We start from the raw sequence: 26,324 nt of genomic DNA on the forward strand, positions 1-26,324 counted from the left end.
GCAAATTGTCAAAAATCAAATTTATTAGTTATTTGATATAAAAGAAAAACTATTGCATCGCTTTTCGTTATAATAATACAATTTATAAAACATTTGTACGATTGTATGTTATATTGAATTATTTTTATAATAACTAATTATGACAAATGAATAAAAGTAGAAGATAGTACAACTTACCAACAGGCACGCAGCTAAATTCTGACTGATTTCTTAATCTTCTTTCACAGAAGGAAAGTCGAACAAATTTCTTATTAAACGCAAACAAATAAAGAGAGAGAGAGAGAGAGAAAGAGTGGAATAAATATCTCTTCAAAATAAAGCATCATAATATCTAAGAAATTTGAATGTATCAATATTTTTACGAAAAGTTTTAACGAATTTAATGACAATTATAATTATTATTAATTTGATTAACAGTATTAATCTTTTAATTTTTCTAAAAATGATGTTAATCTTATAATAATTATAAAACAAAATTCAAAGTTGCAAAAATTTAGAAAAATATAAAAACTTATTTTAAAATACATATACATTAAATATGGAGATTCAAAAGTCTTGATGGGCGACAAGCCGTTTTTGACAGTCGGATTGTTACATATAATACATTATTCAACACTCACTGATATGTAATAATAAAAAATATATTTGTGTTGTAGATATGCAACGCAAATATGTTTATTTACTAAAATTAATAATGATATCAAATAATAGAATAGAATAATGCATTTAGAAACAACTGTGATAAAAGTCGGCAATTTGTTTTTTTTTTTGCAAAAGTTTGCTTTAAAAACAAGTCATCTAACTTTGAGTGACGTCAACAAGACTGTTGAAAGAAAGGTATTTTTGCATCAATTATATACTTCATTATTATTCGTATTTCTGCTATCTTAAATTATGTGCGGTAACAAATTCCAATAATTATTTTAAATTATGTCTATTTGAAGTCCTCGGCATGGAAAACGCATTCCGCGGCCAAACTGAAGCTGTATATCCTTCGCGTTTCAGTTGTTCGAAGAACCAGAAACTTCGGTGACAACCTCGGACGCGCGTTTCGTTTCTCAAATGAAAAGTGCGTACCGCAGGGTGAGAGATGCGATATTACAACTTACACCAAATTGATACAGTTTCTAGCGAATAATAATGATTAATACGTTTTCTGAGATCTCGCGTCCTGAGATTTGTGATATATTCTCAAAGTCGGAGACTTTATTATAAAAATTAAATTATAAAATTATTAATAATAAATAATGTATAAAATGTATCTAATTTTGTAATTAAAAAAATATATATCTTTCCTAATCAATTTAATTCTTATATTTTAAAACTGGAAGATCAAAATTTGTCAAATATTAGACTTATTTATAATATAATAATCATCACATAATATAAATCACCAAATATAAAACTTATCTTTTCCGTACGACAGCTTTCTTTGTCTCTCTCTATCTTTATTTGCGCGAATTCTAAAATAATTATAAAAGTCTTACAAGATTAACTTTAGCCGAAGCAAGAATCCATAAAAAATATTCGTAAAAACACAACATAATTTGCGCATACAAATTAATGCTACAATCATGTATCAAATTTACTTGCTCACGCTATATGTTACGAATAAAAAAATATAAACGAAGACGATTAAAATGCAAATTTAAATAAAGTACATTTGCATATTTAAAACAAGTACAACTTATTTATACTAATTTTTTATCAATTTATCAGATTGCTATTAGTATATGTTAATAAATGTATAGACCAATAAATACCTAGGCAAACAAATTAATGTTTAAAAGCGCAGGCATTGGCCGCTTGTATTATAAAATTAATCTGTACCTCTTCTGATAATTTAGCATAACCTTCTGTCTTCACCACAGCCGTCAGATTATTTATGGCATACGTGAAGCAGAACTCCTCTAAATTCTGTAAAATTACGTGATATTTAACGAGCTTATAAATAAACATGTATGAGTATATTGCAATTAACAATAGCGTTAATCCTTATAAATCAACAGTGAAGCATGTACCCGACATTACATTTTATTCCAACAATTCAAACATCAAACTATACTTGGCACAAATAATTAATCAAGCCATGAAATATAAACTATTGTAACATCTAGATATATATGTTTAATATTTTATTAAATTGTGATGTTTAGTACTTTATTAAATTATAAAATATAAAAATGTTACTAAAACTTGAAAATATATTTATGCATCATAATAAAATAAGATGTTTTTTTCTCTTGAAAATCGAAAATTTTTTATTTTATTATCGAATCGACAAAGAGAATGTTGAATTCATCATAGAATGCGAAGGTTTAAAAGTGATATTGAAAAAAATTACCTTTATTTCCAGTGATATCGCCTCTTTATAAAAATGCATAACATTTGATATGTTAATCCTTTCTTGTATTATTATCATACAATTTTCCCTAAAGATTAGATGTTGGTAAAAAGTAGCTAACTCGTACAGCTCTGTAATGAAATGATGCTTTAGTCATAATTTAAGTAATTATGATACAATCAGACAATATACTTTACTCGAGCTTACCTAATGGATACTCATAAGATAGGTCAATTACACCAGTGTATAAATATTTTAAGAAGGATTTATATGAAGCAGCAGAGAAATCATCTCGGATGATGACACTGTTAAAAACACGGTGACATATAACATGAAATAAGTTTAAACTATTCATGATAAGAACAATATTGTTTCTGTCGTGAATGCTTACTTGTTTGTGTCATACGGGAAAAATTGTGCATACATTTCCTTACAGCGAAGCATTATAACAATCTTATGAATGTACAAAGAGTGTAGATCCACAATTAACTCAATATCGGCGGATGCCTGTATAAATAAAAGATGAGAATTATTAGAAATAAAAAAACGAAATATATATGATGCAGATTACAAACAATATTTATTATAAATGTTTTTTTTTATTTTTTAGCAAAATTTAAAGTAATAATTTATCTTAAAACAGATTTTGTCGCAAAAAATAACAAATCCAACACATACAAATATTATTAATTATGTACATATAGTAGTTTCGGATTATAAAATCACCGTTCGAAATCGATTAACACACTATAAAAAGAATTTTTTATTCTCTAGTAATTGTTGCGTGAATTTTATCAGTAGCAAGTTTTCAGCAGAATTCGAATAAGCTAAATCTGATAAAGCGTCTGATAAGACTGACTTCTCTCTCGCCGAGTACGAGCACTGGAAATGAATTTTTATCTTTCAAGTGAAGAAAAATAATTTTATGTTCGACTACTGTATATACATATATGTATATTAATTTATGCTGATAAGAATAATTATGTGTATGTTTACTGATTATGTAATATAATTTTAGCTACGAAAGAATATTATCAGCTTTATTTAGGTTTCAGCTATATATTCTGTTTCTTATCTCTCGTTGCCTCTGCAATAGTAAAGAAAAGTATTTGCACACTCTCTATCTTTTTTTTATAATAACTGGCCACAAAAAAGATATTACTGAGAGCTATTTGAAGAGTACATTGTTATAATTAATGTATCACAAAGGATGCATTTTGTATAGAATCCTGTTCAAAATTGCCCCAGAAATGCAGGGTATGTAAATCTCATTCATTATACATCTCTCTATTAATATTAAAAATACAAAATAAAGAAAACGACATACGGAATTGTTGAATGCAGTTTCCAAATATGCTGGGGACATGACATGTGACAGTTTCTGCAGTTTGATCAGGTTTGTGCAAGGATAGTACATCTTCATAAAACTTCTGGAACCTATGAACGCGACTTCTATGTTGTTAAGGTTAACATCAGATGGGTTGAAATAATTTTTGCCTTTATATGCACCCCAGAAGTAGATGCGTTCGTCTTTATTAATTGCCAGACTTCTCGAGCAATCGAATCGAGCGGCGATATTCGTTATCTTCCCCATTCCTCTTGTGTCTATCTGTCGATCATCAAACGCTTCGATTATTGCATTATATGCATCTTTCGTTTCTATTATTATTACATAAAGATAAAGCAATTACCGGAGTGGGATAAAATACATAGTTTACACAGTTCCCGATGCCCAATTGTCCATGGTGATTTTTACCCCAGACATAGAGCAAACCTTCCCAAGAAAGCGCCAACGTGTGATCAGTTCCGCATTCTACTTTCGCTGAAACACCACGATTGCTCAGTGAAATAACTTGCATCGGCAAGTTTTAGATAAAATAAATATCACAATAATCGGACATTCAAATCATTATTGAAAATATAATTGTTTCTATCAAAGTAATTTTTTCTCATTTGTTTTATACGAAAAAGACAAACATTTACGTAACAAAAATAAAATCGAAATTAGGATTATTCATTTATAATTAGTTACATATTAATAAAAGATATCAGTATCCGGGTATAATGTAGAATACATGCGCAAGATACTTTGGAAATGAGAAATTCAGAAATTTGTTTCTAAGATTGATCAGAAATTCTCTCTTTCAGCTATTAAATATTATTACTCTTAATAAAATCATCAAGCTAAATTACTTCACATATCGTGATCTCATTATCTCATAGCTAATTGAACCAATTATTATGTAATTAAATATCACAAAACAGTTTCTAACTTGTTTTGTATGTAAAACTTAAATTACTCTCTTTTAAATATTATTTTTAGTTTTAAAATTCGTAAGTACTGAATAGTAAAATAAATTACCTATTGGAACATCTATCATGATTTTCATAGGTTTCAAATGCATCATGGCGCCATTAATTCCAAGTCCAAGCTGACCATACGTATTTTCGCCCCAACCGTAAAGTTCGCCGTCGTAAGTAACAGCCATATTGAAAACAAGGCCGCAAGAAATGCCTTGAATGTCCTTTTTACCCAACTCATCCTCAATTATGACTTCCGTCGGTATTGAAACCGTTTCAAGATCAGCATGACCAACTTGTCCTCTATTATTTCTTCCCCAACTATACACCTAAATTCAAAAAAACTGCATAACTCACAACGATCACAATTATCATTGTTATACCTCCACTTTACCTTTTTATCGTCGGTGAGCACGAGAACATGATAACAACCGCATTTAATGTCCACTACGCGTTTGCCTGATAATGCAGTCACTTCAAGAGGGTAGTTCACTGTCATTGTCAACCATGCATCATTTATATCAACCATTTCATCGAGTGTATTGGGGAGTAGACGGGATGTATCATATCCCAACGTGTTAAATTGATTGTCACCCCAGGAATATACCTAAAAAAGAAAATAGATTGTCAAAGATTTCGGGTATTTCGCTTTCTTTATACACGATATTACAAAAATCAAGTATAAAAATGGAAAAGTTAAGAATATTTGGTTTGCATTATTCTGCGTGCAAAATGCTATTTAATTTTAAAAACTTATAGAAATTTCTGCAAATTCTATGAAATAGTCTAAATTGAAATATAAAAATATGAATATAAAAAATATTGTTACGTCCGCGAACCGGTATTTCACGCACGACAACGAAACTCGCGAAATTAAGCAACACAACACAACACTTCGAATAAACAGAGAACACTTTAATAAGAACAGTAACTCAACAGTAACTCTTACAATAAGAAACCGGAAATATAATTTAAAGACCGGAGCTGTCGTATACGTCCGCCCGAGCAGACAGCTATCTCAGATCTGACATATGACAATATAAAGATTTTCTTGTGTATTTATTGCAAAATATTAGATATGCTAATAATTAAAATTACATATATCTATGATATCGTAAAGATAAACATATAAAACATGCATCTTAGTTGTCCCGATCTTTATCAAATTATCACAGTATGAAAAGTATCACAACATATCACACATATCCTAACTTTGAAGTTTTACGTTTACTTTCTATTCAAACAAAGAACAAAATCTGTAATCGTTTGCAATGTTGTGCTGTTAATTCTTTTTAATGCTTAAATTTTCTAATTTAAACGTCATAAAAAGAAATTATTTATCTTCAATAAATAAAATCAATATTTTTATAACAACGTCAATATATATATTCACGTTTCATCATATTATATATCGATAACTTTTTAATATACCTTTCCTTCTTCAGTCAGTACGAAGTAGCTTCCAGCAGTGCCTGTTATGGTTTTGATATTTTGTTGACACAGATTTTCTAGTTTTTGAGGCTGTAGAGTACTAATTGTATTGTTTAATATGAACTGGCCGTTTCTACTGCCCACACCGTAAACGTTCTTATTTGCCGTTACAATTAAAACCGCTTTCCAATTCACAGCTGTTTTAAAAAATATTTAATATAAGTAACAATACTGTCAAAATAAAAATATGACAAAGAGAAATAAAACAGATATTTAATTACGTTTGTTATTACATCCATACCACATGACTAGGTCAATTTGTAAGAGAAAATCCGTACGCAAGATGCTTAACAGCGGCCAGAGCTTCAAATCATTGCTTTGCAAATAATGGTTTACCGAATCGTTGTCATTCATGAACTCCAAGTTTTCTCCCACGTCAATTATTAATCTGATAAGTGTTGTCAAATTTATTCTACATAACTTTTTATTCAGATTCTGTACTGACATCTGCGATTATTCTAACATCGCAGTTGCACGGTGGCAATATATTTTTACTGACTAAAAGATAAAAAGAAAAAAATAGGCAGCTTACTGTTTTATGCTTGGACTTGTCATTAGTGCTCTTCTCGATGTATCATTATTTGTCAGTGACTCTCTCGGTGACTCTCTTGGTGTTTCTCTCTGTGACTCTCTCGGTGTTTCTCTCTGTGACTCTCTCGGTGTTCCTCTCGGTGACTCTCTCGGTGTTCTTCTCGGTGACTCTCTTGGTGTTCTTCTCGGTGACTCTCTCGGTGTTTCTCTCGGTGACTCTCTCGGTGTTTCTCTCGGTGACTCTCTCGGTGTTTCTCTCTGTGACTCTCTCGGTGTTTCTCTCTGTGACTTTCTCGGTGTTCCTCTCGATGACTCTCTCGGTGTTCTTCTCGGTGATTCTCTCGGTGTTTCTCTCGGTGACTCTCTCGGTGTTTTTCTCGGTGACTCTCTCGGTGTTCTTCTCGGTGATTCTCTCGGTGTTTCTCTCGGTGACTCTCTCGGTGTTTTTCTCGGTGACTCTCTCGGTGTTCCTCTCGGTGACTCTCTCGGTGTTCTTCTCGGTGACTCTCTCGGTGTTTCTCTCGGTAACTCTCTCGGTGTTTCTCTCGGTGACTCTCTCGGTGTTTCTCTCTGTGACTCTCTCGGTGTTTTTCTCGGTGACTCTCTCGGTGTTCCTCTCGGTGACTCTCTCGGTGTTTCTCTCGGTGACTCTCTCGGTGTTTCTCTCGGTGACTCTCTCGGTGTTCTTCTCGGTGACTCTTTCGGGGTTCCTCTCGGTGACTCTCTCGGTGTTTCTCTCGATGACTTCCTCAATGACTCTTCCGATGACTCTTTCAGTGACTCTGTCGGTAATGTCAATGGTGATTCTTTCCGCAATGACTTTCTCAGAAGATTCATCGATGGTTGCTTGAAATTTTCTGACATGTTGTCTTCAATGTCGAATCTTAAATTTATTAACAAGTTTTGAACGAGATCTTATAGTCCCAATTAAATTTCACACATACAATGTTGTACACAACAAAACATTGACTATTTAAGTCATATAACGTTTTTATTTTCAAACTTTACTTTAGCTACTGTGTATACCGGAGAAGCAATGATAAAAGACTTTATTGTACAAACATCTAGACGATATGCATTATATGAATATTTTAACAACATAATTTGCAGTGCGAGAAATCAATTGTGTTGCAGCAAAACAAATTATATACCTTTTTCTCTTATATTGAAAGAATAAAATTATTCAAATTCTTTATTTTTTTAAAGTAAGATAGATGCAAGATCTTAGATGAAACATCTTTTCCAACTGTATTATAATTTCGTTCGTCTTGCTATTTTTATTTACGTGAATCCTAGCACAAGGATAAGATTTACTGAGATAAAAGCAACTTTGCATAAAGTATCCGTAACAACACATTATTATTTGCGCGCACAAGTCATTACATTATGTATGGGTACTGCATAAATAAAAGCAACCTTACGTAAAAGGCTCACGGTAAATTGTAAAAAATCAAATTTATTAGTTATTTGATATAAAAGAAAAACTGTTGCATCGCTTTTTGTTATAATAATACAATTTATAAAACATTTGTTCGATTGTATGTTATATTGAATTATTTTTATAATAACTAATTATGACAAATGAATAAAAGTAGAAGATAGTAAAGCTTACCAACAGGTACACAGCTAAATTCTGACTGATTTCTTAATCTTCTTTTGCAGAAGGAAAGTCGAACAAACGGATCGTTCTTATTAAACGCAAACAAATAAAGAGAGAGAGAGGGAGAAAGAGACAAATAAATATCTCTCCGAAATAAAGCATCATAATATCTAAGAAATTTGAATGTATCAATGTTCTTACGAAAAGTTTTAACGAATTTAATGACATTTATAATTATTATTAATTTGATTAACAGTATTAATTTTTTAATCCTTCTAAAAATGTTAATCTGTGTGTTAATCTTATAATAATTATAAAACAAAATTTAAAGTTGCAAAAATTTAGAAAAATATAAAAACTTATTTTAAATTATGCATTAAATATGAAGATTCAAAAGTCTTGATGGGCGACACGCCGTTTTACACAGTCGGATTGCTCACAATACATTATTCAACATTCACTGATATGTAATAATAAAAAATATATTTGTGTTGTAGATATGCAACGCAAATATATTTATTTACTGCGAAATTAATAATGATATCAAATAATAGCATAGGATAATGCATCTAGAAACAACTGTGATTAAAGTCGGCAATTTGTTTTTCTTGCAAAAGTTTGCTTTAAAAACAAGTTATCTAACTTTGAGTGACGTCAACAAGACTGTTGAAGGATCAAAGGTATTTTTGCATCAATTATATACTTCATTATTATTCGTATTTCTGCTACACGGAAAAAATTTTATATCAAAAATTACTATGTACGACATTAACCGCGGACCATAAAGCCGCGGACCAAAAATTTTTACTATGTTTCACATATGAAAAACATAGTAAAAGTTTTTATAATTCCTTCAGAACCCTACATAGTTATTTCTGATAATAAATTTTCTCCGTGTATCTTAAATAATGTGCGGTAACAAATTCCAATAATTATTTTAGATTATGTCTATTAGGAGTCCTCGGCATGGAAAACGCATTCCGCGGCCGAGCTGCAACTATATATCCTTCGCGTTTTAGTTGTTCGAACAACCAGAAACTTCGGTGAAAACCTCGGACGCGCGTTTCGTTTCTCAAATGAAAAGAGCGTGCGGCAGGGTGAGAGACGCAATATTACAACTTAAACCGAATTGATACAATTTCTAGCGAATAATAATGATTAGTACGTTTTCAGAGATTTCGCGTCTTGAGATTTGTGATACAAATTCAAAGTCGGAGACTTTATTATAAAAATTAAATTATAAAATTATTAATAATAAATAATGTATAAAATGTACATATCTAATTTTGTAATTAAAAAAATTTATGTCTTTTTTAATCAATTTAATTTTTATATTTCAAAACTGGAAGATCAAAATTTGTCAAATATTAGACTTATTTATAATATAATAATCATCACATAATATAAATCACCAAATATAAAACTTATCTTTTCTGTACGACAGCTTTTTTTGTCTCTCTCTATATTTATTTGCGCGAATTCTAAAATAATTATAAGAGTCTTACAAGATTAACTTTAGCCGAAGCAAGATTCCATAAAAAATATTCGTAAAAACACAACATAATTTGCGCATACAAATTAATGTTACAATCATGTATCAAATTTACTTGCTCACGCTATATGTTACGAATAAAAAAATATAAACGAAGACGATTAAAATGCAAATTTAAATAAAGTACATTTGCATATTTAAAACAAGTACAACTTATTTATACTAATTTTTTATCAATTTATCAGATTGCTATTAGTATATGTTAATAGATGTATAGACCAATAAATATACCTAGGCAAATAAATAATACCTAGGCAAACAAATTAATATTTAAAAGCGCAGGCATTGGCCGCTTTTATTATAAAATTAAACTGTATCTCTTCTGATAATTTAGCATAACCTTCTGTTTTCACCACAACCGTCAGATTATTTATGGCATACGTGAAGCAGAACTCCTCTAGTTTCTGCAAAATTACGTGATATTTGACAAGCTTATAAATAAACATGTATGAGTATATTGCAATTAACAATAGTGTTAATCCTTATAAATCAACAGTGAAGCATGTACCCGACATTATATTTTATTCTAGCAGTTCAAATATCGAATTATACTTAAATAATTAATCAAACTAAAAATATAAAATGTTGCAACATCTAGAAATATGTGTTTTATACTTCATTAAATTGTGATGTTTAGTACTTTATTAAATTATAAAATACAAAAATGTTACTAAAACTTGAAAATATATTTATGCATCATAATAAAATACGATGCTTTTTTCTTCAAAATCAAAAATTTTTTATTTTATTGTCGAATCGATAAAGAGAACGTTGAATTAATCATAGAATGCGAAAGTTTAAAAGTGATATTGAAAAAAATTACCTTTATTTTCAGTGATATCGCCTCGGCATAAAAATGCATGACATTTAATATGGTGATCTCTTGCTTTAGTGTCCGAATGCAAAGTTTCAGAAACATTTTATCACCGTAAGAAGAAGCTAATACGTAGGTTTCTGTAACGAAATGTTACTTTAGTCATAATTTATAAGTAATTACGATACAATCAGACAATATACTTAACTCGAACTTACCTAATGGATTCTTATAAGGTAGGTCAATTACACCAGTGTATACATATTTTAAGAAGGATTTATATGAAGCAGCAGAGAAATCATTTCGTATGATGACACTATTGAGAATACGATGACGTACAACGTGAAATAAGTTTAAATTCTTAATAAGAATTCTTAATAAGAACAATATTGTTTCTGTCGTGAATACTTACCTGTCTGAGTTATGCATAAAAAGTTTTTTATACATTTCCGGACACTTAATCATAATGACATTCTTGTGAATATATATAGATTCTTGATACGCTAATAACTTAACATCGGCTGACATCTATATTAATAAAAAATGAGAATTATTACAGACAAAAAAACGAAATATATATCATGCAGACCAGAAACAATATTTATTACAAGCTTTTCTTAAATTTTTTAGCAAAATTTATATTAATAATTTTACTGAAAACAGATTTTATCGAAAAAAAATAATAAATCTAACACGTACAAATATTAATTATGTACATACAGTAGTTCCAGATTACAAAATCACCGTTCCGGATTACAAAATCACCATTCGAAATCGATCAATATGCTATAAGAAGGATGCGATTTTTTATCCTTTAGTAATTATCGCATGAATTTTATCAGCAGCAAGTTTTCAACAGAAATCGAATAAGCTAAATTTGATAAAGTGTCTGATAAGACTGACTTTTCTCTCGCCGAGCACTGGAAACGAATTTTTATCTTTCAAATGAAAAAAAGTAATTTTATGTTCGACTACTGTATATACATATATTCATTTATGCTGATAAGAATAATTATGTGTATGTTTACTAATTATGTAAATATAATTTTATCTACGAAAGAATATTATTAGGATATTTAGGTCCATTTAGATTTCAGCCATATTTTCTGTTTTTTGCCTCTAACGCTTTTGCCATAGTAAAGAAAAATATTTGCACACACTCTACCTTTTTGTGTAATAATTGGCCACAAAAAGAAAATATTTCTGAAAACTATTTCCATCCAAGTGTACATTGTTTTAATTGTATCACAAAGGATGCACTTTAAATGTAATTCTTTTCTGTTCAAAATTGTCCTAGAAAAACGAGGTATGCAAATCTTTTTCATTACCCGTCTCTCTATTTTACTTTATACTTTATAATATGAAAAATATAAAAAATAGGAAATAATGAAAGCTACATACGGAATTGTCAAAGACAGTTTCCAAATGTGTTACAGACATGATATAATTTAATATCTTGAGTCTGCTTAGGCTTGTACAGGGATTGTGTACTTTTATGAAGCTTCTAAGATCTATAAACGCATCATGTATATTGTTAAGATTAATGTCAATTGGACTCAAATAACATTTGGATTTATGAACATATGATCCCCATACGTAAATACGTTTGTTTTCATTAACTAGAGCACTTCTCGTGCAATCATATCGAGTGACGATATCGGTTATCTTCCCAATTTTTCCCGTGTTTATCTGTCGATCATCAAACGCTTCAATTATTGTATACACTTCTCGTCTCTATTATTATTTACAACAATTATATAAAGCGATTACCGTAATGGGAGAAACAATATGGTTCACGCAGCTCCCGATGCCCAATTGTCCATCGTCGTTTTTACCCCAAACATAGAGCAAACCTTCCCGAGTAAGAGCCAACGTATGTTCAGATCCGCATTCCACTTTCGCTGAAAACGCCACGATTGCTCAGTGAAATAACTTGCATCGGCAAGTCTTAGATAAAATAAATGTCATAGTAGACGGACATTTAAATCATTATTAAAAATATTATTTTTCCTATCAAAGTAATATTTTCTCATCTGTTTTGTATGACAAAGATAAAAATTTACATAACAGAAATAAAATCACAATTAAGATTATTAATTAATAGTTAATTACGTATTAATAAAAATATCAGTATCCTGGCATAATGTAGAATACATGCGCAAGATACTTTTGAAATGAGAAATTCAGAATTTTGTTTTTAAGATTGATCAGAAATGTATTGTTTCAACTATTAAATATTATTATCTACTCTTAAAATCACAAAGAATTAATCTAAATTGCTTCACATGACATGACCTCATATCTCATAAATCATTGTACTAATTATTATATAATTAAATATTATATGCAAAACAATTTCTAATCTGTTTTGTATGCAAAACTTAAATTACTAAAGCTCTCTTTTAAATACTATTTTTAGGTTTCACATTTATAAATATTGAATAGTAATTGTTTTGTTAATAAGTGGTCGAATATCGGAACATTGAGATATTTACTCCGTCACTTGTTTGCAACACACATCTAGCTTTCAAGCAAATAAATTACCTATTGCGACATCCTTTATGATTTTTATCGGTTTCCTATTTATCATTGCAGCATTATCTCCAAGTCCAAGTTGACCATATGTATTTTCGCCCCAACCGTAAAGTTGACCGTCGCAAGTAACAGCCATATTGAAAGTAGAGCCGCAAGAAATGCTTTGAATGTCCTTTTTTTTACCGAATATATCCACAATTATGACTTCCATAGGTTTTCGAGCCAAATCAACATCAGTATTACCAACCTGCCCGCAATAGTTTTCTCCCCAACTGTACACCTAAATTAAAAAATTGTGTAACTCACAACGATCATAATTACCATTGTTATATCTCAATTTTACCTTTCTATCGTCGGTGAGCACGAGAACATGAAAATAACCACATCTAATGTCCACTACGCGTTGGCCTGCAAATTCAAGTATTCGAAGAGGGTAGGGTATTATATAATCTATTTCATGTCCACACATGCTGAATGCATTGAGGCCCCAGGAATATATCTAAAAAAGAGAATAGATTGTCAGAGATTTCGGTTATTTCACTTCTTTTATACACGAGATATTACAAAAGTCAATTATAAAAATGGAAAAGTTTGGAGACTTCGGCTTGCATTACTCAGTTGGCAGAATGCTATTTAATTTTGTAAGCTTGTAGAAATTGTAATTTGTAAGCTTTTTACAAATTCTATAAAATAATTTATGGCGACTTTTCATATCGGTAAATATAAAAAAAATGTGAAGATTTTCTTATGTATCTATCTTAGCAAAGTATTCGATATGCAAAAAAAAAAAAATTAAAATTACATATGTAAATAGTATTGTGTGTGTGTGTGAAAATAAATATACAAAACATGCATATTAATTATTTCGATCTTTATCAAATTATCAGAGTATGAAAAAGAATGTATCACAATACATATATCTTACCCTGACAGCACAGCATATCCAAAAGACGTCCAGAGGATATCCCGAAGACGTTTTTAGGACGACAGGACGTCCTCTGGGCATCCTTTGGATGTATTTTGGACATGTGTGCTGTCTGGGTAACTTTGAAACTTCGTGTTTAATTTCTACTCAACCAAAGAACAAAATCTGTAATCGTTTTACGATGTTGTGCTCTTAATTCCTTTTAATGCTTAAATTTTCTAATTTAAATGTCATAAAAGAAACTATTTATCTTCAATAAATAAAATCAATATTTTAACAAAAACATTAATATATGTGCACGCTTTACTGTATTATATATCGATAACTTTTCAATATACCTTTCCTTCCTCAGTCAGTACAAATGAGCAGTCATTGGTACATATCATAGTTTTGATATTTTTCTGACACAGATCTTCTACTTTTTTAATCTCTAGAATATTTATCGCATGGCTTTTTATTATTTTTTCATTGTCCAAACAGTAAACATTCTTATCTTTTGTTACAATTAAAACCGTTTGCCAATTCACAACTGTTTTAAAAAATATGAAATTTAAGTAACATATATCGTCAAAATAAAAATAGCAATGAGAAAAAAATAGAAATCAAATTACGTTCGTCATTCTTTCCATACCACATGATCGTTTCAATCTGTAACAGAAACTTTTTATCTAAGGTGCTTAGTAGCGGCCAGAGCTTCAAATCTTGGCTTTGTAAATATTCCTGGGATTGCAAATATTCGTCATTCTTTAAATCTCTTTCCGTGCGATTCGTTGTCCTGATAAATATTGTGAAATTTATTCTACATAATTTTTTGTTCAGATTCTGTACGTTAACTGACACCTGCGATTATTCTAACATGGCAGTTGAACGGTGGCAAAATATTTCTACTGATTAAAAGATAAATAGAAAAAAATAGACAACTTACTGTTTCCCGCTTGATATTGGACTTGTTAGTGCATCTCTCAATGTATTATTATATATCGGTGACTTTCTTGGTGACACGTCCGATGACTCTATCGATGACTCTATCGATGACTCTATCGATGACTCTCTCGTTGACAGTCTCTGGTACTCTCTCGGTGACTCTCTCGGTGGTAATGACGGCACTTGATTTTTTGGTGAAAACTTTTTCAGCAATGACTTTTTCGAAGAACTCATCGATGGCTTAAAATTTTCTGCCATGTTGTCTTCAATGTCGAATCTCAAACTCTTTAACAAGTTTTGAACGAGATTTTGTACAGTCCCAATTATATTTCACACATACAATGCTGTACACAACAGAACACTGACCATTTAAATCAAATAACGTTTTTATTTTCAGTCTACTTTAGCCACTGTGTATAGCGGAGAAGCAATGATAAAAAACTTTATTGTACGAGCATTCAGATATTATTTTTTTATGAATATTTTTACGATATGAGAATTACAGTACGGGAAATCGATTATGTTGCAACAAAAAATTATATCAATAAATTTAAAAGGAGCGTAAAGAGCCAACAGCCAGATATTCGTGCGAAGGTTATCGTGTATTAATATATAACCATTAAACAATACATTAAAAAAACAAACGTTTCAGCCTGTCATCAGGCCTTTATCAATGTTATTACAAAATTCAAAAAATACGCAACGCAAAAATTATAAACATAAACCGAAGTAAAATTGACATAATAAACTGAAGAGTAGTCGCACGAATATCTGGCTGTTGGCTCTTTACGCTCCTTTTAAATTTATTGATTTTAACAATCATCAGAGCCTGATACATCTATTATTTTTTAAAAAATTATATATCTCTTTCTCTTGTATGAAAGAATAAATTTATTCAAATTCTTCATTTGCAAAAGTAAGATAGATGCAAGATCTTAGATGAAACATCTTTTCCAACTGTATTATAATTTCGTTCGTCTTGCTATTTTTATTTACGTGAATCCTAGCACAAGGATAAAATTTGCTGAGATGAGAGTAACTCTGCATAAAGTATTCGTAACAAGACATTATTATTTGCGCGCACAAGTCATTACATTATGTATGGGTACTGCTTAAATAAAAGCAACTTTACGTAAAATGCTTACGGTAAATTGTAAAAAATCAAATTTATTAGTTATTCGATAAAAGAAAAACTGTTGCATCGCTTTTCGTTATAATAATACAATTTATGAAACATTTGTACGATTGTATTGAATTATTTTTATAATAACTAATTATGACAAATGAATAAAAGTAGAAGATAGTAGAGCTTACCAACAGGTACACAGCTAAATTCTGACTGATTTCTTAATCTTCTTTCGCAGAAGGAAAGTCGAACAAACGGATCGTTCTTATTAAACGCAAACAAATAAAGAGAGAGAGAGGGAGAAAGAGAGAAATAAATATCTCTTCGAAATAAAGCATCATAATATCTAAAAAATTTGAATGTGTCAATGATCTTACGAAAAGTCTTAACGAATTTAATGACAATTATAATTATTATTAATTTGATTAACAGTATTAATCTTTCAATTCTTCTAAAAATGGTGTTAATCTTATAATAATTATAAAACAAAATTCAAAGTTGCAAAAATTTAGAAAAATATAAATTTTTTTTTTAAATATGCATTAAATTTGAAGATTCGAAAGTCTTGATGGGCGACAGGCCGTTTTTAACAGTCCGATTGCTGACAATACATTATTCAATACTCACTGATATGTAATAATAAAAAACATATTTGCGCAGTAGACATGCAATGCGAATATGTTTATTTACTGCAAAATTAATAATGATATCAAATAATAGCATAGAATAATGCATCTAGAAACAATTATGATAAAAGTCGGAAATTGATTTCCCTTGCAAAAGTTTACTTTTAAAAACAAGTCATCTAACTTTGAGTGACGCCAACAAAACTGTTGAAGGATCAAAAATAATTTTGCATCAATTATATACCTCATTATTATTCGTATTTCTGCTATCTTAAATGATGCGCAGTAATTAATTCCAATAATTTTTTTAGATTGTGTCAATTTAAAGTCCTCGACACGGAAAACGCATTCCGCGGCCGAGCTGAAGCGGTATATCCTTCGCGTTTTAGTTGTTCGAAGAACCAAAAGCTCCGGTAAAAACCTCGGATGCGCGTCTCGTTTCTCAAATGAAAAAAGCGTGCCGCGGAGTGGGAGATGCAATATTACAAATTACACTGAATTGACGCAATTTCTAGCGAATAATAATGATTAATATGTTTTTTGAGATCTCGCGTCTTGAGATTCGTGATACATTCGCAAAGTCGTAGACTTTATTTATTATAAAAACAAAATTATAAAATTATTAATAATAAATAATGTATGAAATGTATATAATTTTGTAATTAAAAAAAATATATATTTTTCCTAATTAATTTAATTCTTATATTTCAAAACTGGAAGATCAAAATTTGTCAAATATTAGACTTATTTATACTATAATAATCATCACTTAATATAAATCACCAAATATAAGACTTATCTTTTCCGTATGACAGCTTTCTTTGTCTCTATCTATTTTTATTTGCGCGAATTCTAAAATAATTATAAGAGTCTTACAAGATTAACTCTAGTCGAAGCAAGAATCCATAAAAAATATTCGTAAAAACACGACGTAATTTGCGTATACAAGTTAATATCTTGTATCAAATTTATGTGCTCACGCTATATGTTACGAAAAACAAATATAAATGAAGACGGTCAAAATGCAAACTTAAATAAGGTACATTTGCATATTTAAAACAAGTACAACCTATTTATACTAATTTTTTATCAATTTATTAGACTGCTATTAGTATACGTTAATAAATGACCAATAAATACCTAAGCAGACAAATTAATATTTAAAAGCGTTCTCATTGGCTGCTTCAATCATAAAATCATACCGCATCTTTTCTGATAAGTTAGCATAACCATTTGTCTTTACCACAGCCGTCAGATTATTTATGGCATACGCCAAGCAGAACTCCTCTATTTCCTGCAAATTTACGCGACATTTAACGAGCATATAAATAAACATGTATGAGTAAATTGCAATTAACAATAGCGTTAATCCTTATAAATCAACAGTGAAGCATGTACCCGACATTATATTTTATTCTAGCAGTTCAAATATCAAATTATACTTAAATAAATAATCAAACTAAAAATATAAAATGTTGCAACATCTAGAAATATGTGTTTTATACTTCATTAAATTGTAATGTTTTATATTTTATTAAATTGTGATCTTTTATACTTTATTAAATTGTAAAATATAAAAATGTTACTAAAACTTGAAGATATTTTTATGCATCATAATAAAAGACAATGTTTTCTTTATTTTTCAAAATCGAAAATTTTGTATTTAATTATCGAATCGATAAAGAGAATGTTGAATTAATCATAGAATGCGAAGGTTTAAAAGTAATATTGAAAAAAAGTACCTTTATTTGCAGTGATATCGCCTCGACATAATAATAAAGGACATTTAATACGTTGATCCTTTGCTTTAACATCCGAATGCAAGTTTTCAGAAAGATATTATCGCCGTAAGAAGAAGCTAATACGTAGATCTCTGTAACGAAATGTTACTTTAGTCATAATTTATAAGTAATTACGGTACAATCAGACAATACACTTTACTCGAGCTTACCTAATGAATTCTCGTGAGGTAGGACAATTACACCAGTGTATAAATATTTTAAGAAGGATTTATATGAAGCAGCAGAGAAATCATTTCGTATGATGACACTATTGAGAACACGGTGACATACAACGTGAAATAAGTTTAAATTCTTAATAAGAATTCTTAATAAGAACAATATTGTTTCTGTGGTGAATACTTACCTGTCTGAGTTATGCATAAAAAATTTTTTATACATTTCCGGACACTTAATCATAATGACATTTCTGTGAATATATATAGATTTGTTATACGCTATTAACTCAACATCGGCTGACATCTATATTAATAAAAAATGAGAATTATTACAGACAAAAAAACGAAATATATATCATGCAGACTAGAAACAATATTTCTTACAAGTTTTTTTTTAAATTCTTTAGCAAATTTTAAAGTAATAATTTTACTTAAATCAGATTTTATCGAAAAAATATAATAAATCTAACACACACACATATTAATTAATTATGTACATACAGTAGTTCCGAATTACAAAATTACCGTTCAAAATCAATCAATATGCTATAAAAAGGATGCGATTTTTTATCCTTTAGTAATTATCGCATGAATTTTATCAGCAGCAAGTTTCAGCAGAATTTGAATAAGCTAAATTTGATAAGACTAGCTTCTCTCTTGCCGAGTACGAGCACTAGAAATGAATTTTTATCTTTCAAATAAAAAAAAAAGTAATTTTATGTTCGACTACTGTATATACATATATTCATTTATACGGATACGAATAATTATGTTTATGTTTACTAATTATGTAATATAATTTTAACTACGGAAGAATATTATTAGGTCTATTTAGATTTTAGCTATATTTTCTGTCTCTTGTCTCTAACGCTTCTGCAATAGTAAAGAAAAGTATTTGCACACACTCTATCTCTCTCTCTCTTTTGTAATAGTTGGCAACAAAAAAAAGATATTACTGAGAGCTATTTCCATCCAAGTGTACATTGTTTTAATTAATGTATCACAAAGGATGCACTTTAAATATAATTTTTTTTTGTTCAAAATTGCTCTAGAAAAACGAGGTATGCAAATCTTTTTCATCACCGTCTCTCTATTTTACTTTATACTTTAAAATATAAAAAAAATAAAAAATACGAAATAAAGAAAACTACATACGCAATTGTCGAATACAGTTCCCAAATATGTTGCAGACAAAACATTTGATAATTTGTCGCGTTTGCTTAGGCTTCTACAGGGATTGTGTACTTTTTTGAAGCTTCTAAGATCTTGAAACGCATTATATATATTGTTAAGATTAATATCATGTGGACTCAAATAACATGTGGGTGCATGAACAGATGAACCCCATACGTAAATACGGTTGTCTTCATTAACTACTACACTTCTCGTGCAATCATATCGAGTGACGATATCCATTATCTTCCCGATTTTCCTTGTGCTTATCTGTCGATCATCAAACGCTTCAATTATTGTATACACCTCTCGTCTCTATTATTATTTACAACGATTATATAATGCGATTACCGTAACGGGAGTAACAATATAGTCCACGCAGCTCCCGATGCCCAATTGTCCATCGTTGTTTCTACCCCAGACATAGACCAACCCTTCCTGAGTAAGCGCCAACGTATGTTGAGATCCGCATTCCACTTTTGCTGAAAACGCCACGTTTGCTCAGTGAAATAACTTGCATCGGCAAGTCTTAGATAAATTAAATGTCACAGTAGCCGGACATTCAAATCATTATTAAAAATATTATTTTTTCTATCAAAGTAATATTTTCTCATCTGTTTTGTATGACAAAGATAAAAGTTTACGTAACAGAAATAAAATCACAATTAAGATTATTAATTAATAGTTAATTACGTATTAAAAATATCAGTATCCTGGCATAATGTAGAATACATGTGCGAGATACTTTTGAAATAAGAAATTCAGAATTTGGTTTTAATATTGATCGGAAATATATTTTTTTAGCTATTAAATATTATTACTTACTCTTAATAAAATCACTTAATAAGAATCAATCTAAATTGCTTTACATAACTTCATATCTCATAAATCATTGTACTACACGGAGAAAATTTTATATCAAAAATTACTATGTACGGTAGTAACCGTGGACCATGAAGGAATTATAAAAATTTTTATTATGTTTTTTACATATGAAACATAGTAATAATTTTCGGTCCGCGACTTCATGGTCCGCGGTTAATGCCGTACATAGTAATTTTTGATATAAAATTTTCGTCGTGTAATTATTATATAATTAAGTATTACAAAACAATTTCTAATTTATTTTATATGCAAAACTTAAATTGTTAAAGCTCTCTTTTAAATATCATTTTTAGATTTTTTCACATTTATAAGTATTGAATAGTAATTGTTTTGTTAATAAGTGGTCTAATATTAGGACATTGAGATATTTACTTCATCACTTGTTTGCAACAACTAGCTTTCAAGCAAATAAATTACCTATTGCGACATTTATCGGGATTTTTATCGGTTTCCGATATATCTTTTCGATATTATTTTCAAGTCCAAGTTGACCAAATGTATTTCCGCCCCAACCATAAAGTTGACCGTCGCAAGTAACAACCATGTTGAAATTAGAGCCGCAAGAAATGCCTTTAATGTCCTTTTTTTTACCGAATTTATCCATAATTATGACTTCCATAGGTTTTCGAACCACATCATCATTAGTATTACCAACTTGCCCGGAAAAGTTTTCTCCCCAACTGTACATCTAAATTAAAAAATTGTGTAACTCACAACGATCATAATTATCATTGTTATATCTCAACTTTACCTTTCTATCGTCGGTGAGCACGAGAACATGAGTATCACCACATCTAATGTCCGCTATTCGTTTGTCTACAAAATCTAACATTTCAAGAGGGAAGGGTATTACATAATCCACTCCATGTCCACACATGCTGAATGCATTGAGGCCCCAGGAATATATCTAAAATAGAGAATAGATTGTCAGAGATTTTGATTATTTCACTTCTTTTATACACGAGATATTACAAAAATCAAGTATAAAAATGGAAAAGTTTGGAGAGTTCGGCTTGCATTACTCAGCTGGCAGAATGCTATTTAATTTTGTAAGCTTGTAGAAATTGTAATTTTAAGCTTTTTACAAATTTTATAAAATAATTTATGGTGACTTTTCATATCGATAAATATAAAAAAAAAATGTAAAGATTTTTTTATGTATTTATCTTAGCAAAGTATTCGATATGCAAAAAAAAAAAATTAAAATTACATATGTAAATAGTATTGTGAAAATAAATATACAAAACATGCATATTAGTTATCTCGATCTTTATCAAATTATCAGAGTATGAAAAAGAATGTATCACAATACATATATCTTAACTTTGAAGCTTCGTGTTTAATTTCTACTCAACCAAAGAACAAAATCTGCAATCGTTTTACGATGTTGTGCTCTTAATTCCTTTTAATGCTTAAATTTTCTAATTTAAATGTCATAAGAAGAAACTATTTATCTTCAATAAATAAAATCAATATTTTTACAAAAACATTAATATATGTGCACGCTTTACTATATTATATATCGATAACTTTTCAATATACCTTTCCTTCCTCAGTCAGTACGAATGAACAGTCATTGGTATGTATCATGGTTATGATATCTTTTTGACACAGAGTTTCTACTTTTTGAATTTGTACAGTATTTATTACAGGGTTTTTTATTAATTCTTTATTGTCCAAACTGTAATAGTTCTTATCTTTTGTTACAATTAAAACCGTTTGCCAATTCACAACTGTTTTAAAAAATATGAAATTTAAGTAACATATATCGTCAAAATAAAAATAGCAAAGAGAAAAAAATAGAAATCAAATTACGTTCGTCTTTCTTTCCATACCACATGATGGTTTCAATCTCTAACAGAAACTCTTCACGTAAGATGCTTAGTAGCGGCCAGAACTTCAAATCTTGGCTTTGTAAATATTCCTGGGATTGCAAATATTCGTCATTCTTCAGATCTCTTTCTCTTTCGCGATTTGTTGTCCTGATAAATATTGTCAAATTTATTTTACATAATTTTTTATTCAGATTCTGTGCGTTAACTGACACCTGCGATTATTCTAATATCGCAGTTGCACTTGATGGCAACATATTTCTGCTGATTAAAAGATAAAAAGAAAAAAATAGGCAACTTACTGTTTGCTGCTTGATATTGTTAGTGCCTTTTTCAATGTAACATTTATTGGTGACAGTCCCGATGACTCTCTCAATGTTTCTCCCGATGACTCTCTCGATGTTCTTCTCGATGACTCTCTCGATGTTTCTCTCGGTGACTCTCTCGGTATTAATCTCGGTGTTACTCTTGGTGATTCTCTCGGTGTTACTCTTAGTGATTCTCTCGGTGTTACTCTTGGTGTTACTCTTGGTGATTCTCTCCATGTTCTTCTTAATGATTCTCTCGTTGTTTCTCTTGGTGACTTTATCAGTACTTCTCTCGGTGACTCTCTCGGTAACAGTCTCGGTGACTCACTCGGTAACTGTCTCTGGTACTCTCTCGGTGACTCTCTCGGTGACTCTCCCGGTAACTCTCTCGGTGACTCTCTCGGTGTTAATGGGAATAGTTTTTTTGGTGAAAACTTTTGCAGCAATGACTTTGTCGAAAAACTAATCGATGGCTTAAAATTTTCTGCCATGTTGTCTTCAATGTCGAATCTTAAACTCTTTAACAAGTTTTGAACGAGATCTTGTATAGTGCCAATAATATTTCACACATACAATGCTGTACACAACAGAACACTGACTATTTAAACCAAATAACGTTTTTATTTTCAATCTTTACTTTAGCCACTGTTTATAGCAGAGAAGCAATGATAAAAAACTTTATTTTACGGGAATTCAGACAATATTATTATTTTATGAATATTTTTACAATATGAGAATTTACAGTACGGAAAATCGATTGTGTTGCAGCAAAAAATTATATAACTCTTTCTCTTGTATGAAAGAATAAATTTATTCGAATTCTTTATTCGTGAAAGTAAGATAAATGCAAGATCTTAGATGAAATATCTTTTCAACCGCATTATACTTAGAACCGTTCGTCTTACTATTTGTATTTACGCGAATTCTAGCATAATCATAAGAATAAGATTTGCTGAGATAAGAGTAAATCTGCAAAAAATATTCGTAATAAGACATCATTATTTGCGTGCGTAAGTTATTACATTATGTATGTATACCGCATAAAAAAAAAGTGACTTTACGTACATTGTAATAAATAATTGCTCACGGTAAATTGTAATAAAATCAAATTTTCTAGTTATTCGACACAAAAGAAAAATTGTTGCATCACAATATAATAATACAATTATTAGAGCACTTGTACGAGCATGTATGTTGCATTATATTGAATTATTTTTATAATGAATTATTATAACGAAAGAATAAAAGTAGAAAATAGTGTAGCTTACCAACAGGTATACGGCCAAATACTGACTGATTTCTTAATCTTCTTTCACAGAAGGTACGTCGAACGCGCGGATCATCTTATTGAACGTAAACAAATAAAGAGAGAGAGAGAGAGAAAGAAAGAGAGAAAAATAAACTTATCTCTTCGAAATAAAGCATCATAATATCTGAGAAATTTGAATGTATCAATGTTCTTACGAAAAGTCTTAACGAATTTAATGACAATTAGAATTATTATTAATTTGATTAACAGTATTAATCTTTTAATCCTTCTAAAAATTGTGTGAATCTTATAATAATTATAAAACAAAATTTAAACTTGCAAAAATTTAGAAAAATATAAAAATTTATTTTTAAATATGCATTAAATTTGAAGATTTACAAAATGTCTTGATGGGCGACAGGCTGTTTTTGATAGGATTACTGACAATACATTATTGAACACTCATTGATATGTAATAATAAAAAGTGCGTATCTGCAACGCAAATATGTTTAATTACTGCAAAATTAATAATGATATCAAGCAATAGCATAGAATAATGCATCTAGAAACAACTGTAATAACAGCCAACTTTAATGAGAGACAACTGTGATAGAAGTCGCAAGAGGAAATTCGTTTCTCTCGAAAGTTTAATTTTAAAAACAAGTCGTCTAACTTTGAGTGATGCGAACAAGACTGTTGAAGGAATAAGAAAATAAGTAAATAAATAAGTTAAATCTTTTGCATGAATTTAACATGTAAAAATATTGTTAATTACGTATGTCACCGGTGCATTAGTAAAAGCGACCAAATAATAAAAATTGTTAAAATACAGTTAAAATAATCAAAAACTTCAAGATATGCATCTGTTTGAAATCTTCTGAAGAGAAAAATCACTTAAATAATATGTAATTTAACAATAACATTGCAATTACGTTGCAACGAGTGTGCTGTATGCGAAAGTCCTCTCTCTGCAAGGATAAATTTATATTTAAATGTTTCATTAGAATTAAATTATATAATATCATCAAGTGTTTGCATAACGTGTAATCGCGCGTTTCTGTTTCTGCGTTTTCGGAAAAGGCAAACGGAATTATCGAGTCGAGGCGAATAGACACTGTTAAGGCATACTGGTCGTGTCAAAGCGCGACGGATACACATTCTATTTATTTTCGTATCGGATTGAAGTCTTCGGCATGAAAGACGCATTCCGCGGCCGAGCCGCAATCGCAATTACTTCGTTTATTAGTTGTTCAAAGGACCAGAAGCTCCAATAAGTATCCTTCTTAAACGCACGCGTTTCATTTCTTAAACGAAAAGAGCATGTCGTAGCGTGTGAGATGCGATATTACAATTTACACCAAGCTGACATGTTCCCGAACAAATAATAATGATTAATACGTTTTCAGGGATCTCGCGTCCTGGGATCCGTGAGATGCGATATGATTTATATCTTCAAAAATTTAAATTAAAAAAAATTTTATTAAAACAACATGAATGATATCAAATATAAAAAGATGAATCGCAGCTATCATGCGTTACGATAACAAAATAATGTAAATAAATCTGTTTGTGCGTGATACAGATTGTCAAATTACAAATTTGCATTTGTTTCTCAATCTATTTTGCGATAATCACATATAATTCCATACTACATACATGTGCAATTTGCTGCACATACGCATTTTCACATCACCGAAAACTATTGTATATAATTTTGCTCGAATATTATGTTAGAGTAATCCTTGATTGGCATGCATATTAAATTTTGTAGAAATACATGAATCCGTTAAAATTAAAACTACTTTTAGTAAAATAATAATTCAGCGGTTTTAAAAATGCTCAATTTTGTGCGTCTAAGAAGTCTGTTTCCTATTTTTTGTGGAGTAGTATATGTATATTTGCATAAAACATAATTCCAAAAATCTTTATAGACAAATATATTTTGTAATAAACAAAATTTTAGTTAAATATAAATATTTCATAAAATACTTGATATAAAGTATTTGTTCCAGTATAAGGATTTTCGATATATGATAATAATATCGCATGTATAATAAAATAATACATTTGATTTGTGCCATATAGATCAATATTTGTGTCACATCGTTTAATAATAAATGTTGCAATCAAATATCATTTTATAAATTGTT

The 26,324-nt window shown here is 29.8% G+C and overlaps 3 protein-coding genes across 5 annotated transcripts; all 3 read right to left on the reverse strand.

The window, feature by feature from the left end:
• On the reverse strand, positions 1-8,359 carry LOC105674486 (RCC1 and BTB domain-containing protein 2-like). Its single transcript, XM_067347137.1, has 12 exons — positions 8,280-8,359; positions 6,669-7,550; positions 6,358-6,524; positions 6,077-6,273; positions 5,040-5,252; positions 4,707-4,974; positions 4,036-4,166; positions 3,672-3,953; positions 2,736-2,851; positions 2,552-2,649; positions 2,345-2,475; positions 1-1,917 (listed from the first exon to the last, which is right to left on the reverse strand). The coding sequence occupies exons 2-12, from the start codon at positions 7,529-7,531 to the stop codon at positions 1,777-1,779; spliced, it is 2,607 nt and encodes an 868-aa protein (XP_067203238.1). The 5' UTR covers positions 7,532-7,550; positions 8,280-8,359; the 3' UTR covers positions 1-1,776.
• On the reverse strand, positions 8,104-16,460 carry LOC105674484 (RCC1 and BTB domain-containing protein 1-like). The gene is made up of 12 exons (XM_012370817.2): positions 16,332-16,460; positions 15,019-15,302; positions 14,705-14,868; positions 14,432-14,622; positions 13,512-13,667; positions 13,178-13,448; positions 12,404-12,534; positions 12,035-12,322; positions 11,046-11,161; positions 10,852-10,949; positions 10,643-10,773; positions 8,104-10,223 (listed from the first exon to the last, which is right to left on the reverse strand). Exons 2-12 carry the CDS (start codon positions 15,273-15,275, stop codon positions 10,083-10,085), a joined length of 1,944 nt encoding a protein of 647 aa, XP_012226240.1. The 5' UTR covers positions 15,276-15,302; positions 16,332-16,460; the 3' UTR covers positions 8,104-10,082.
• LOC105674481 (RCC1 and BTB domain-containing protein 1) lies at positions 16,165-24,348 on the reverse strand. Of its 3 annotated transcripts, none has more exons than XM_067347138.1 (13): positions 24,193-24,348; positions 22,919-23,442; positions 22,600-22,766; positions 22,327-22,517; positions 21,536-21,691; positions 21,202-21,472; positions 20,251-20,381; positions 19,882-20,169; positions 18,915-19,030; positions 18,721-18,818; positions 18,512-18,642; positions 17,910-18,063; positions 16,165-16,489 (listed from the first exon to the last, which is right to left on the reverse strand). In XM_067347138.1, exons 2-12 carry the CDS (start codon positions 23,413-23,415, stop codon positions 17,923-17,925), a joined length of 2,187 nt encoding a protein of 728 aa, XP_067203239.1. In that variant the 5' UTR covers positions 23,416-23,442; positions 24,193-24,348; the 3' UTR covers positions 16,165-16,489; positions 17,910-17,922. The 3 variants fall into 3 exon arrangements, with proteins under 3 accessions (XP_067203239.1, XP_067203240.1, XP_012226237.1); XM_067347139.1 differs by lacking the exon at positions 16,165-16,489 and adding an exon at positions 17,338-17,621; XM_012370814.2 differs by lacking the exon at positions 16,165-16,489 and having other exon boundaries at positions 17,338-18,063.
• Between the last annotated feature and the right edge of the window lie 1,976 nt (positions 24,349-26,324).

The sequence above is a fragment of the Linepithema humile genome, chromosome 1, assembly GCF_040581485.1.
Source record: "Linepithema humile isolate Giens D197 chromosome 1, Lhum_UNIL_v1.0, whole genome shotgun sequence".
In the NCBI taxonomy this organism is placed as follows: domain Eukaryota; kingdom Metazoa; phylum Arthropoda; class Insecta; order Hymenoptera; family Formicidae; genus Linepithema; species Linepithema humile.